This window comes from Agrilus planipennis, unplaced genomic scaffold, assembly GCF_000699045.2.
Source record: "Agrilus planipennis isolate EAB-ADULT unplaced genomic scaffold, Apla_2.0 scaffold158, whole genome shotgun sequence".
In the NCBI taxonomy this organism is placed as follows: domain Eukaryota; kingdom Metazoa; phylum Arthropoda; class Insecta; order Coleoptera; family Buprestidae; genus Agrilus; species Agrilus planipennis.
The window spans coordinates 181338-195885 of record NW_020438924.1 but is presented as its reverse complement, the minus strand read 5'-3'; the positions used below and the strand labels follow the sequence as shown (position 1 = coordinate 195885).

Genomic DNA, 14548 nt, shown 5'->3' with positions numbered 1-14548 from the left:
ATGGTCTTACATGCAACGCTTCTCTTTTTTAAAATAATAACAACAAACGCTCACTGATTCCATTAACTTATTTAAGCGTTTATTTTTTTTAAAAGACAAGTATGAAGATAAATTCTTTCAATATATTAAAATGCAAAGAAACCCTTATGTAGTAATGTTCCTCATTTTGCTTATCGTCTAATGTTAGCGATTCAACGCATAAAAAATAAAAACACAGAATTGTTAAAATGAAAAATAAAACAAAATTATTCTTTAACACCCGTTTATGAAAAATTTAAAACGCTATTACTGTTTTCGGGTATTTTCTTACTGTTTTTGTCTTCAGCTTACGGCTGTTTATTTAAAAATTCCTTATAAACGAGATTACTTATAAAAATATCGAATATTCTTAGCATGCATTAATAACAACGAAGTATAAAACTTGTATAAAAAATGACCACCTTTATCTTAAGGCACATTTATGGCCCAAAACGTCTGAAATATTTCTAACACAGTTCAAATGTCCGTCCCTTTTTTCACTATTTACAGGTGTTAGAAAGATAAGGGTTCCCTAGGAGACAACGAAGATACGTGCATATATTTACTACTTTTGTACTTTTCCTGAATGCCTTGCTGGAGCAAACTTGGAGCTTTTACAAACATTTCTTGTAAGAAATCAATGGTTTTTTTGAGGTCAGTCAACTGAAAACCAGTATTTGTGCTTAGTTCTTTCGTCCAAGGGTCCATCTCCAAATTATGACGTGCAAGAGCAACGGCCGAAGCTGCTATCACCGATGGTAAATTTTCCAGATATGGATCGGCTTCTAGCATCGATAGTTCACTCAAATACTAAAAGACAGGTTGCATTATAGTATGTACTCGACTGTATATTTCCTATTATTTATAAAATTATATTTTGATATTTGTGTATGTAACTCCTTTCATATAGGACAATTAAACAAATAATAAACTCACCATAGCAAGATACATGACTTTCTTAGACAACTGATTGGAAATGCAAATGGCAGTAATAAAAGTAAGTGGAGTAGGTACAGACAAGTCGAAAGAAAGTACTTTAAGTATGAGATGTTCCATACGTATGACCTGCTTCTTGTTGTAGGTGTCATCAGTTATGTAGACAAATTCTCCTACATCTGGAGGAATAATTTCCTCATATTTTCTGTAACATGCAATATGGAATACAGGAAAAATAACCCACTATTTTTTTTTATAAAACTTACGCGGCAATGAACATGGCAGCAGTTCCCACTAGTTGTAATTTGGTCCTAACAACGGACATGTAGCTCAAAAAACGGTCGATGAAATTTACGGCAAGATACAACGTTTCAGTTTGCAGACGATACTCTTCGGCTACTTCAACAAGCCAATCGACCAAGATTGCACGCATGTTGTAGGTAATATCCGGCTGTTTTCGCATATATCCCGGTTTGGGTCTATTACGCAACTAATAAAACGAAAAATTAACATATTCAGCTAATATTTCAGGTTTAAATAATTACAAAAATTATTTAACAAAAAGAAATAGAATATATGTAGTTACAAAATTACTTTTACTCATCATAAGATGATATACTGTTTTGTAAAATTTAGGACTTAATTTACTATTCTATCTGTTTTTTCCTATAAAATAAGCCCTACAAGATATTAAATGTAGATTAATTAGCAAATTTTTAACAACATTGATACTACAAATTTAGTTAACCAGCGTTCTTTTCTTAGTTAATTAGTTATATTTAAAAATGCCCAATTTTATAGATTGACTTCGCATATAGAACTTCTATTATAGTACATAATACCTTCCAATTAATGATTATAAATATTAAGAAGTTTACCTCATGTTCTCGCAGGTATAAATAAATGTCCGTGCGATATTGAGGCATCTCGAAAAAGAGATCTCTCGAAGTTTTAGCTATAATCTCTCTGTTCAACTTGTTTTCATTCTGCAGATCATCTGTTAATGACTTTTCTATACTCATAGGAGAACCAGCATCAATACTCTCGATTATTGGTGACTTCAAATTTTTGTCAGATGCAACTTTTAATGCATGTAGAGCTTTCAGTTTTTCTTCTTCCTCTTCCTTCCTACTTTGAGCATCTGCTTCTTTTTGTTTTCTAATAGCTTCAATTTGCAACTGCCTCTTCTGTTCTAGTTCTTGTTTTCTTTTTGCTTCCATTTCTAGCCATTCTTTCTTCGTAATGAACTTATCTTCAGCTGTTCCCTTATAAATTTCAGCATAAGGGTCCCGATTTTTACGTCTTCGTTGACATTCTTCCAATTTCTTTTCCAAATCATTTTCCTTACTATCTTCTCCAACTTTAAAAGCTTCAAACTGAGCTACAGGAACTACAGGTGGAGGAAGTTTTTGAATGTTCTGCTTGTTGAGATTTTCATTTGCTTTGATATTAGAAATTCCCAAAGGCTAAGAATAAATGAATACTATTACATTCAGTTAGGTTTTTTGTCTGTCTTGCTTTTTTAAAGCTATTTTTACAATTAAAATCCAAGTTAAAATTTTAAAATAAAATTTACCATCTTTTACAATTTATTTAAATAAACTTACTTGCTGAGTTTCAACAGACATTTATTGGGCTTCTTATACCCAGCTTTTATAAATAATAAAGTTTTTCATAAACTCACTTTAAAAACTTTAATATCAGAATAAAATGAAACAAATTCAATAAATGGAGATACAGAGATCACAAAAACTATCCAAGGTAAATTTGATAAGCTGGTATCAAATTAGAAATTAACACATATCAAAAACTTCGTCTTTTTTGCAATATAAATTAAAAAATTGAATATTGTTTTATGTTCGGAAATAAATTGTTCAACACTAGTTCGATCTTATTAAAATAAATGGATGTAAGCAATAAATAATTAACATGCTATAATTCCAAGATCACCTGTAAAAGACCGCTAAAACATGTTACATCCAACCGTAAATGGTCTCAATATTACGGAAGAAAAACGTAATTAGAGTACATTTACCTGTTTATTTTTCAGTGGTCTATCGATGTGATTGTCTAATTGTCCTAAAATTGTTCTTTTTAGTTGTGTAGGAGCCATCACATTAATTTGTTTTTGACGAATTTCCGGCACGCGGTTTTCTTGGTCTTCATGGATACGAAAGGATGCCATTATCGTATAATAAAAATTAAAATATTACGGAAAAGTAGGTGCAAAAAGGCTAATCAGATGTAAGGAGGAATGACTGGAAAGGAATGTTGTAATTTAAAAATTGTTTAGCTTGATGCTTAAACGGATTTAACCGACCAAACACCTTTTCGACATTGGTAACACTCTACACGCATGAAGGAACAGCTGAAGCGGTTGTATTTGATTCTTGTTTGATTCTTCCAGATGTCAAACGAACCAATGAGCAGTAACTATACAGTCACGTGTCATACGGATACAAACGGCACTAAATATTTTTCAACTTTCAAACAAAGTGCTTCTTTCTATTACTCGATAAAACTACTTATGCCACGTTTTAAATTAAAATATATTTGTTATAAATAAAAAGCAAGTTTTATAACTCAAGTGGCATAAAATAAGCGCTTATAATGTTTCGTAAATAAATCTGACTTGACAGTAAACACTAAAGTCCCCCCTTTGTTTTGTAGTTGTCAATCGTTGAACGTTAATTAACTGCCAAATTTAAAATTTACTTTTCCTTATCTGTATATTTTATAATGCCTTTAACATTATTCTACTTACCCTCTTTATCTTAAAATAAACTTATTTATGGTGTTATTGGTGAGTTTCTTATATAAACCGTTTCATTTCATTTTCTATATGTCGGTTCAGTTTGGTGAGTGACTATTTGAATATATCCGTTGTTCAATTCAAAGAAGTATAACCAGAGAAGAGAGACGTCTTCTCTGGTATAACCTAACTTAATAAAAAGCAAGATAACCTCACATTTTGTATAATGGCAAAACAATATAAGTATGGAATCTTACTATAATTTTGTAAATAATTACTTATATTTAATATATTTCAGAACTCTTCATCCACAAAAATATTATAGAGACTACTTAGCACATAATATCAGGCCTGATGGCCGAGACTTGGATTCTTTTCGACCTGCTGTACTCAGTTGCGGTTCGATTTCAACAGCAAATGGGTCAGCTATAGCAAAGATAGGTCAAACTACAGTCGTGTGTGGAATTAAGGCGGTAAAGGAATTATTCTTTTACTTTAAATTTATCCTTATAAAAAGTTGTATGTTTAGGAACTATGTCAACCAAAAGCAGACAAACCAGAAGAGGGATTTATTATTCCCAGTGTAGAATTACCACCTTTATGCTCTTCAAAGTTTAAACCAGGTCCTCCAAGTGTTGAAGCTCAAATAGCAACTCGCTTATTGGCTGATATCATTGAGAATTCAGAATGTATTAATACAAAAAAGTTATGCATTACAAAGGAAAAATTAGTTTGGTGTTTGTATGCAGATCTTATATGTCTAGATCATGATGGAGCACTAATTGATGCATGTGTTTTAGCTTTAATGGCTGCACTCAGAACAGGTGTGACTTAAATTTATTTACTTTTAACCAATTACTAATTTTCTTCGTTTCGTTATTTAGTGTACTAATTACTTCTGTGACATTATCCCCCTGTACGTAAAAAATTGCATCATCTGCAAATAGATGACATTTAGTCCTACTACTGTTCATGATTATATCATTAACNTAATCTCTTTCCAACGAAGAGCTGCCGTAAAAAAAATATTGCACAAACATGGCAAATAACTTCTAATTTCGAATTATAAGTTAAATTATTAATTTATGCAGGGTAATTAACTAAAAATTAAGAATTTTGAACTATAATAAATTAATTTTACTTAGATCTATTATGAGTGATCCAACACAGGAGGAAGAAGAATTATCTACTACAGTATTAACAGTAGTATTAAAAGGTAACGAATTATGTTTAGTTCATAAACCAGGTGGTACAGCATTAAGTGAAAGTGAGATGTTTGATTGTATCCAGCGAGCTAAAGACAGATCCCAAAATTTATTAAAACTGTTGAATACTACAAGTTGAATGGTGTAGTTATCTATAAGAAAAAATACACTTTTTTAATTTGCATATTAATTTCTGTTATGAATTTCCAACACCAGAAAGTCTTTTCTACAAGTACAAAATAACTGAATGAAAGAAGTAAAGATTTTAGAACAACTTTATTACATTACTTCAAGATAAATTGGCTTTATTTGTATTTTTTTTATGTAAAAAAAACGTACCAATTGTTTCATTAAATCTCTGTCGTCAACACAGTTCCTTTTGGTTCGGCTTTATCGGCATTGTCACTTATGGTTTTGTGTGCTTTCATTGCAAAAAACTAGAACATTAAAACTGATACTACAAAGCAGGCAAAGATATAAATAAAATCGCCAAATAATATTAAAACATGTAGGTATGTTATATTTATGTACAGTAATGTAATAACAAGTATGCATATAATTTACATTCTTACAAGACGACGCAACACCATTTATACAAAATTAAATTATAATAAAACCTTATCCATCTATACAAACATTGTACAGATAAATTTGTACATAAAGTATACATTACAAAAATATATGTTTATTGAGAAAACACGACGAACGCATTTAAAATAATACAATAAGATACAAACATAAACTTTTGTAGTCTTTTACGTTTATTGTAGCTAATATATCTACTATAATACAGATTTCTGTTTCTGTTTATATATACATTACAGCAATACAAGAGTTTTTTTTAGCTTGAATGAAGACAAATAACAAAAAATGTGCGTATGGAAGCTGCATTATTTAATAAAGAAGGGAATTTTTGTAATTCCTTCTTTCAAAAGCAATGAAATTATTAGTCAGTGTGTAAACCCTGAGCTGAAATAGGATAAAATCTGCATGCTTCTATACGCACACCATTAGACAAACAGTTATTTTATCCATTCGTAATTATTATTTCAACCCATTTTTCAAATAGGGAAATAAAATTATACTATTAAACTGTAGACATCTAAAAAGTTTGCTGATATCGTAAATCACGTGATGGATAAATAATCTAGAACTTGTCACTTCGATTTGATTATTAACTACAGTTTATATTTAATTGTAACAGCTAAGACTTTTATTACTTATACACGTTCTAGAACACAAGTGTTTTTCAATTTAAAAAGTTATTCGATGCAACTTGGAACGTTATCAATGTACAAATGTTTGTTTTTTCATTTGCAATTCTTTAAAAATAATTCTGAATATTTGTTATTAAAGAAAACATGATAAATGGTTCTCAAATTTATCGTCGTGCAAAAATCATATAAAAAAATAATATACTCCTTACGATAGAAAAAAGTCCATAACCATTATTTACGTATGCTTGTTCGTTATTTTTTTCAAGGACCGATATTATTTTAACATCTCATGCAACTAGAAAATAATGGTATTCAATTTAAGAGAGGTTATTCAATTCGTTAACTTAATAATGATTTTCTGTATTTAACATTTCCAAATACGATTGTTTTGTTTAAAAAATGTGGCAGTGCTGTAAAGTGTAAATTAAATTAAATACCTATCTTGAGCATCAATATTCATGACTTTTTTCTACTTTTAAGTACATAACACTTAAATAACGCCATGAAGGTTCTTATTTGAAGTATTTCAAAACTTAATATTGTCCACCCCTCGTGACTTCGGGGAAAGTCACACGAATTTTGAACTGGTTGTAAATCAGATGAAAAAATTGTTAATAAGACAAAATACAGCAGGAAGAAGAAAAAATGTACAGCTAAACAATATAAAAAATTTAAAAAAAGGAAAAGTTATTAAATTTCAAATTAAGTGTAAATGTAATCACTAATAAATGTGAATAAATAACGTCTTTAAAATATAAGTAAATTCAAGGCATGGTAACAATTTAATTAAAAGATACTCAGAATAAGAACCACCACTGCTAATGTAATTAATAACATAGCACTTCAAAAATGGTGACAAATATCTAGAAATATTTGTATTAATTTTTTTTTTAATTTTATTGCATCGTTCTCTTTTTTACTTTTCTTACTGAAAAAAGAATAATTGTAAGATATAAATGAATAAGGGATTATAAAAATTCAAGATTCTATAAATAAGTAGCTGTTTTTTCTAACTTGCACAAATATCATTAAAAATGCTATACTTTAAATTTCATTCTAGTTGTTCTCGAAACAATTGCCTAATTCTTACAATCACGATACATACTTAAAAAAACTACAGAAAAATAAAATCAGTGGTATCACAAGATGGTTTAAAATTATCGACAAGTGTCCATAATAACGTACAATTAATTATTCATAATAATTATTGTTATTTTTACAATCATTATGTACATCTTTTTTTTTATTTAATACGTTGCATACAAGTATACTCTACATTCATGTAAAATATACATATAATGCACTTTGTGATGTTGTTTTAAATAAATACTACCTATAAATAACTAAAATGTTATTTAAATTTTATTTACACACGCCATTATTGTTACTAAATATGAATACCAATATGATCATGAAATAAGAATACTGCATGTCTCAAGCACAAATGTGCAATTTGTAATATTTTAAATAAAGTGCAAATTTCAAAATTAAATAATAAATTGAAAATTAATATTATCTTGTGATATACTATATCAAACTTTGGATTCCAAAGAAAACAATTTTGGCACTGTACGCGTTCTGAAATAATTTTTAAATTGAAACTTATGAGCAATTTCTTTATAGTTAAGTAATACATAATCTCTTTCCAACGAAGAGCTGCCGTAAAAAAAATATTGCACAAACATGGCAAATAACTTCTAATTTCGAATTATAAGTTAAATTATTAATTTATGCAGGGTAATTAACTAAAAATTAAGAATTTTGAACATAAGAGATACAACAGGTCAACTTACTGTACATATGATTGAGGTAAATAATATCAAAAAATTGGAGATAAAATCAAACAACAAAAATGAAATTAATGCGATAAACACCTAATACCACCAAAACGATGAAAAGGACTAAGGCTTTCTCGCCGGCTTGATACTAGGGCTTTATGGCAATAGTTCAGGGCCGGTTCTGTGAGTACAGTTTAAGAATAACCGCAGCGAAAGATTTTACGCCCTCGCTATGTCGTCAATAAATGCATATAAGTTGTTTCCGGTATATTTTGAAGATAAATCTGCTCCCATTGCACTTATTTCCACAAATCAAGACATGAAAAGCATTAACTACTTTAAAGTACTAACTGTTAACATCTCATGTCCCTTAACTTGGTAGTTTTTGACGTTGTATCTCTTTGTGACTTTTCCTCTAAAAGTGTTGAATACACACTACGCAACACAAATTATTTATACAATTTGTATATTTCTCTATACTAGTTACAGGTACAATATAACAATAAAACTGAAACGAGTATTGAATTAGCTTTTTTCATGTAACAGCCACAAGTGTGCCAGACATTACAGTATATCGGTTGAGATCAAGCTACTGCGATGAAAATAGTAATAATAAAAAAATACAATTAATCCTAAATTTACACCATTTAGCGGCAGTTAATTTAACGAGGAAAGCCGTCACGATATACTGTTATTGTTGTGTATCGGACGACGTGTTAGAACGTCTTCGCACTTTTCCGGCACCGTTTGTTGGCGAACTTCTCTGTTGTTGATTGTAAATTTGTTGAAACTGTTGAATCTGAGCTTGCTTTTGCAGAGCCAATTGCAATTGTTGACTTGACAGTGAATTTGGCGAGGACGTCATTGTCACTTGAGCTACAGTTTAAAAGCAATTTTCAAAAAAAGTTACTTTCATTTCAAAAACCAAAACTTGAATCTACTTTTCAATAGCAAGTATTTAATTAATAGTGATTTTTTTTTAATTTTATAGAGCATACTGGTTATTTAAATTAGTGAATTAGTGAAAAGACTTTCGTTAATCATCAACTTGTTCAAAACCAAAGCCAAGAGTGCTTAACTGACTTGTGTTCGGTGTTGTCATCTTGATCGTGAAGGGTGTCCGCTGTATGTTCCTCGTTGCGGCGTTCTGTTGAATGCTGGACGTTTGCTGTAATTTCGGCCTTTGAACCGAAGTGAGAATTTGAAATTGCGGAGTACCTTGTGCAAGCGTCACTCCTGTTTGCGTAGCGTTCCTGATATTCGTTTGGTTAATCGGTTTGATGCTCGATGTGACCAACTGAGCTGTTAGAAATGTATTATATACGAATAAAGTGTGTTTCAGTTATATCCTAGTTTTCCCCACAATAATGTTATTCAATTTATTATTCATATTAGCAGACGACAGACACATTAATAAAATAAGGGTAATAGACTTACCAGTTCCCGCATTGGTCAAAACAACGGTAGGTGTGCCTAAGCTCGTGCCAGCTGTAACTTGTTGGGGTGGTATTGACGACGTGCCGGCATAGCCACCGGTCGTCGCTACCGGTAATGAAACAATAATACTGGCGGGATGACCCTGAATGCCTGCAGCCGAAGATACATTCAGCGACAGCGATATAGGCTGCGAAAAACCAGACAGTTGCACTTGTACATTCTGAAGTCCGGATAAATTTTGCAACGACGCTAAGTTGAGACTTTGCACATTAATCGTGTTCAAATTCTGCGTTTGAGTCGAGGATGCTGCCGCAGCAACGGGTGAAGGAGGCGGGGGACTGGAGAGAGGCGATATCACAGGATTGGACTTGGGCGATGATTTTATAAAGCTTGACTTGGTTTTATCAGACATCTTGTCCATATCAACATATATTTCTCCTGCATAATCCTTAAAAAATTTCGATCTCGCAACCTTTTCATCGTTAGAAAGAGTTACAGTTGATACCTTTGATAAATCACTATAAGCCGTCGCTTTGGGGCTGAGTATGCTCGACGCGGACGGTGACGGATTGAGGTTCATGTTTACTTTTGACGCGCTAGCCAATTTCTCGAGTAGAAGCGAATTTGAATTAGGATTGATGATATCAGGTCGATCTGCTGCAGGAGTACCAACTAATAAAGCAGACAAAGCCGACTTATCACTTGAATTCCCCGAAGAAGAAGATGATGAAGATGACGGCGATCTCTGGCTGATAACTTGTTTAATCGGCACCGTCTGGCCGAAGTTTATCGCGCTTGAAGACGGTACCGACGTGTTCAAATCGGAGAGACTCATTCTACTATTGTTTACCGCAATCAGGTTCGTATGATTTAAAACACGCGCATTAGGCAAACTTGAAAGCGTCATTTTTCGTCCGATGAGTTTCTGATTTATAGTCTGTACTTGTTGAGGTAATATAGGTCCACTGTTTATCGCGTTTACTACCGCTGCACTTGCATCACTATTCACATTACTAGCAGGGGAACTGTTCAATAAGTTTATAATTGCTGCATTGCTGCTAGTACTACCGCTCATGGCTAGTTTTTGCTGTTTGGCGTTCGCTAAAAATGACAACAAACAATTATTTAGTAAAGTTAATTTACTTAAAGTATATAAGAAGAATCACAAATACAGTTGCAAAATAGTTACCTGAAGCTTCTTGATACTGTTGTGCAGAATTCATAAGTTTCGTAGCTAAAGCATTAATTTCGGCTTCTTGGCTGGTAAGCTGTTGTTTGCTTTGGCTAGGCTGCATTTGAGAATGCTGTGTAAAATAAATATGAATAAAAAGTAACTGTTACAAAGTAAATAGTATACAATTATTATTTAGTAAACTTTTGGCAATTTCACCAATAAAAATTGTATATTTACTGCTGTTATAAATATGAAATTCTACGTTTAACGTCCACATTAACATTAGCAATTTTTATCAGCATTATACATTGTTATTTTCAAAAAGATTCAAATCTGCTTAAGATCAATTAATAATTTATTTTATAGTAAAAAAAGTAATCAAAAAGATTCAACCGTAATAATCTACCGAAGCAAACCATAAACATTATATACACTAAATATGGTACCATACTTACGATTAAGCAATTACCTTTATTTGTTTTACTGAATTAAAAATAATTTGACCTATATGCATCAAAAATAATGTAGTTGAATTTGTTCATCTTTCTAAATATGTAAAACTACAATTAATCATTTAAAAGTAACTTACAAGCAGTGAAACACTAGAAGCATTGTGAACTGTTGGGGTTTGCTGTAATAATGTAATCCCTGATGTAACTGTACCATTAACCAAGGGCATTGGACATGTGTTGTTCTGCAAATTTTGATTTAGTTGGGCTAAATGCTGTTGCGCCAAATTAACCTGAGCTGCCTGCTGAGCCGCTTGTAACTAAAAAATATTATCAATATATATACGTTACCAATAAATAATACTGTTTATAATTTGTAACTAACAACGAAATAAAAGCAGCCCTATAGTTTTAAATCAAATAAAATGATATATTAATGTAAGTATAAATGATATTTACCTGTGCCGCTTGCGCTTGCACGAGAGCGACTCTTTCTTTCAGTCCGGGGCTGAGTCCATATTTGATCCTAACAGATTTTCGACCTCCTTCAGTAAATATTTCGGTAAATTGTTGTATGTAACGGTTAGCATGTGCCCTGGAACCCAATGAAAAGCGACAGGCCACGCCGTTTCTTTCATCTTTTTTATGATCTCTATCCAAGTATAATTCGCCCAAATATTCCGAATTTGAAGGCCGTTGAAGTATTGATAATTTAATGTGATAAACTCGCGATTTCCCCTTTTCTTTTGAGGGCATGTCAGTCTCCAGGACATATTCTTCGATCAGCTGAGGAGAACAGTCGCTGGTCTCCTTCGGTCGTTGGTATGCCTTGAATTCGTTAATGTGAACGCCTTGGGATGGTGGTGCTATGTTCGGTGCGCTCAACGAGGGCACCGGTATGGGTTTGAACGTATCTTCAGGCATTTTCTTCGCGAGATGTTTCGATGCAACAAGGGCATTCTTTGACTTGGCGCGAAGTCGGGTAATGTAATTAAAAAGTTCAAGACCAGGACGATGGGTAAACTGATCTAGTTTCCTTTTCCTGTTCACTGTGTCTTGGGAGAATTTACGAGCAGTCCGACGAAGTCTGTGCGTGTTCAAGAGTTGACGACAGTGGTTCACTTTAGCTTGAATTGAAGCCACTGCCGGATTCGATTCCACACACAGTGACGGATTTGTTGCTAAGAGAATTTGACTCTCCAAATGCAACTTCTCTTCGCTTCCCCAGTCGACGTGTTGTTCCATTATTAAATTAATATCAGCTAATATACTCTGAAAAAAGTTCATCATTTTACTAAAATATTAACATAAAATAAAATAAATTAAACGAAATCTTTTAAAGACAGAATTACATTGCTATTACAGGCAGTATGTCTATTTATGTTTGCTATTAAGTTTCAAGTAGCAAACCACGTTTGATGAATAACAAAAAAAATGTTTTATAAGTGACTAAAATCAAATAACTACACAAAATAAAATTAAAATTCTATGCTTTATTAAAGTCGAATCTGAAAACAATGTCTAAATTACATATATATCTCAAAAGATACTCACCTGCAAAGTAGGCTTAAGAAGTACATGATGTATATCACATTTTTTAAAATGAGGATAAGCTCGCCTATAGTCTCTTACTTCTGCAATAATGCACCCACTATAAAACAAGAAATTAAAGTCTGGCTCTAAAACATCTATAAAGAAAGCAGGCAGCTCCTCGTTGTCAATGTAACGCAATAATTCATTTTCTTCATATGGCCATTTCAAAGTTTCCAACATGGTGGGTTCTTCAAAGTCACAACCCATTTCTGAATGAGGGCTACTTGGAAAGGCCAAAGAATAGCCCTTATTACCAGGATATAAATTCACTACTAATGTGTTCAGTCTTTCTTGTTCTACAAGCTTCTCCAATAGGTAAGAATTGTATTTTAATCCCTAAAGATAATGTAAAATTTAATATTATAAACATTATATATTACTATATTTTCATGAATTTCATAATCATTACATAAAAAATCAAACTGATATTAACATTTTTTTATTTTATATTCTGTGATATGAATAATCAATAGTACTTGTAATTTGTAACTTCAGTGTTACAAAAACAAATAAAATAGGAGAAACAGATCAATTAGATTATTAAAAGTATGACATACCTCACTTATTTGGTCAGGATTTTTAGCACTTTCTACGTTATAAAGCTCTTGCAATCTGGAATGAATGCAGAACTGTTTGTTAAAGGCATTCTCTAATAGGTTATTTTCTTGATGCCTAGGCAAAAGCAAGGAGGTCTGATTCAGTTTTGCTTTTTTAATTGGTCGCTGTAACAAACCATGTATAAATTTCTTCTCTAACAATATATAAAAAAAAGTATACTTCTCCCTCCTCGCATGCAGCCTCCAGGCTTTGCATCGTTAATGTATGTCAAAAACCACATTCAGTTCATCACATATTGTCTCACATTTGGAAATCTACATGGACAAGTCTTGCAAACCCTGAAGAAAGTACTTCATTAAATTCAGACGAAAATACTTTTTAATTTTTTTTTTTGGGTAGGGCAGTATTTATGTGACAAAAGCTGTTACCAAAAATTGACGATTTTAGCTAATATTGACTAAAAAATAAACATTTAAATAAATTTGACAAGTAGGTTACTATTCTACATTTTTTTATGAAAGTCTCTTACTTGTTTCCCAAGTAGCAAAATAAAACAAAACTTACCTTTTAAATATCATAATCGAGTAGAATTTATTAATACTAGTTCACATTTTTCTTATATTTTTTAAAATAGTACAGTGGAAAATCATAACGATGTAAACCGCAAGGGAAACCTAACCCCTCAGTCAGTTGAAAAATTTCTGTATCTCCCCAGTATAATAAATATTTAAAACTTACGCAACGTGATTGAAGAAAAAACTAAAAATTGTAAATGTAAAGACTAGTTTAAGTCTGTATTTTTGACTTTTGGCAAAAAAATAGAAAAACCCAGTTTACAAACATACTGGGNCATATTCTGCAGTCAGGTACAGAAACAGCTGTTTTACATTCCAATTAAAAATATCAGTTAAATTAGTTTGAAGATCGAATGTTAGAAATCCTAGATCATTTTTAAGTCGAGAAGCACTATAGTCTGGGACGTTTTTCCTGAAATTAATTAACAACGATTAGCATTATTTTTAAGCATTGAATTTAAATTCTTACACAACTACTTTTACCGTATTAATATGAGCGTTTGTTCTGTAATCTAAGAAAAACGTGGATGCAAAACAAGTAAATGTTAAAAATGCTAAAACACTTATGGTATACGCCACTATTGCATTTCCGCGCTGAAGAACAGAATGCATTTTCAACAAGTATAATTTAGAATAAATACGAGCAGCTTATTATCTTATTAAATAGTTTTTAAATATTAATGTATGAAACTCAAATATTTCTGACGTCTGTTGTTGATATCTGTGACATACACGTCATGTAAATGATAAACCATAGATGATCAATAGACCAAAAACCACAAAATTATAAATTCGAAAGTAATAAGTTTGTGATGTGGACAACAGAGTGCAGCTTAATTAAAGAACCACAGTTGCG

At 31.7% G+C, this 14548-nt stretch overlaps 4 protein-coding genes across 8 annotated transcripts; 1 reads left to right on the top strand and 3 right to left on the bottom strand.

The window, feature by feature from the left end:
* Positions 1-57: 57 nt before the first annotated feature.
* LOC108740198 (cyclin-A2) lies at positions 58-3595 on the bottom strand. Its single transcript, XM_018474427.2, has 5 exons — positions 2990-3595; positions 1833-2420; positions 1221-1444; positions 955-1159; positions 58-828 (listed from the first exon to the last, which is right to left on the bottom strand). The coding sequence occupies exons 1-5, from the start codon at positions 3137-3139 to the stop codon at positions 532-534; spliced, it is 1464 nt and encodes a 487-aa protein (XP_018329929.1). The 5' UTR covers positions 3140-3595; the 3' UTR covers positions 58-531.
* Positions 3596-3862: 267 nt separating this feature from the next.
* Positions 3863-4541, top strand: LOC108740175 (exosome complex component RRP43-like). Its single transcript, XM_025973949.1, has 3 exons — positions 3863-3949; positions 4005-4179; positions 4236-4541. The coding sequence occupies exons 1-3, from the start codon at positions 3933-3935 to the stop codon at positions 4539-4541; spliced, it is 498 nt and encodes a 165-aa protein (XP_025829734.1). The 5' UTR covers positions 3863-3932.
* Positions 4542-7010: 2469 nt separating this feature from the next.
* On the bottom strand, positions 7011-13960 carry LOC108740237 (transcription factor SPT20 homolog). Of its 5 annotated transcripts, XM_025973954.1 has the most exons (11): positions 13682-13960; positions 13337-13455; positions 13117-13281; positions 12521-12895; positions 11426-12238; positions 11107-11286; positions 10533-10647; positions 9849-10444; positions 9344-9791; positions 8990-9208; positions 7011-8782 (listed from the first exon to the last, which is right to left on the bottom strand). In XM_025973954.1, the coding sequence occupies exons 2-11, from the start codon at positions 13370-13372 to the stop codon at positions 8598-8600; spliced, it is 3132 nt and encodes a 1043-aa protein (XP_025829739.1). In that variant the 5' UTR covers positions 13373-13455; positions 13682-13960; the 3' UTR covers positions 7011-8597. The 5 variants fall into 5 exon arrangements, with proteins under 5 accessions (XP_025829739.1, XP_025829737.1, XP_025829736.1 ...); XM_025973952.1 differs by having other exon boundaries at positions 9344-10444; positions 13337-13574; XM_025973951.1 differs by having other exon boundaries at positions 9344-10444.
* LOC112904297 (signal peptidase complex subunit 3-like) lies at positions 13951-14441 on the bottom strand. The gene is made up of 2 exons (XM_025973948.1): positions 14162-14441; positions 13951-14104 (listed from the first exon to the last, which is right to left on the bottom strand). The coding sequence occupies exons 1-2, from the start codon at positions 14302-14304 to the stop codon at positions 13951-13953; spliced, it is 297 nt and encodes a 98-aa protein (XP_025829733.1). The 5' UTR covers positions 14305-14441.
* Between the last annotated feature and the right edge of the window lie 107 nt (positions 14442-14548).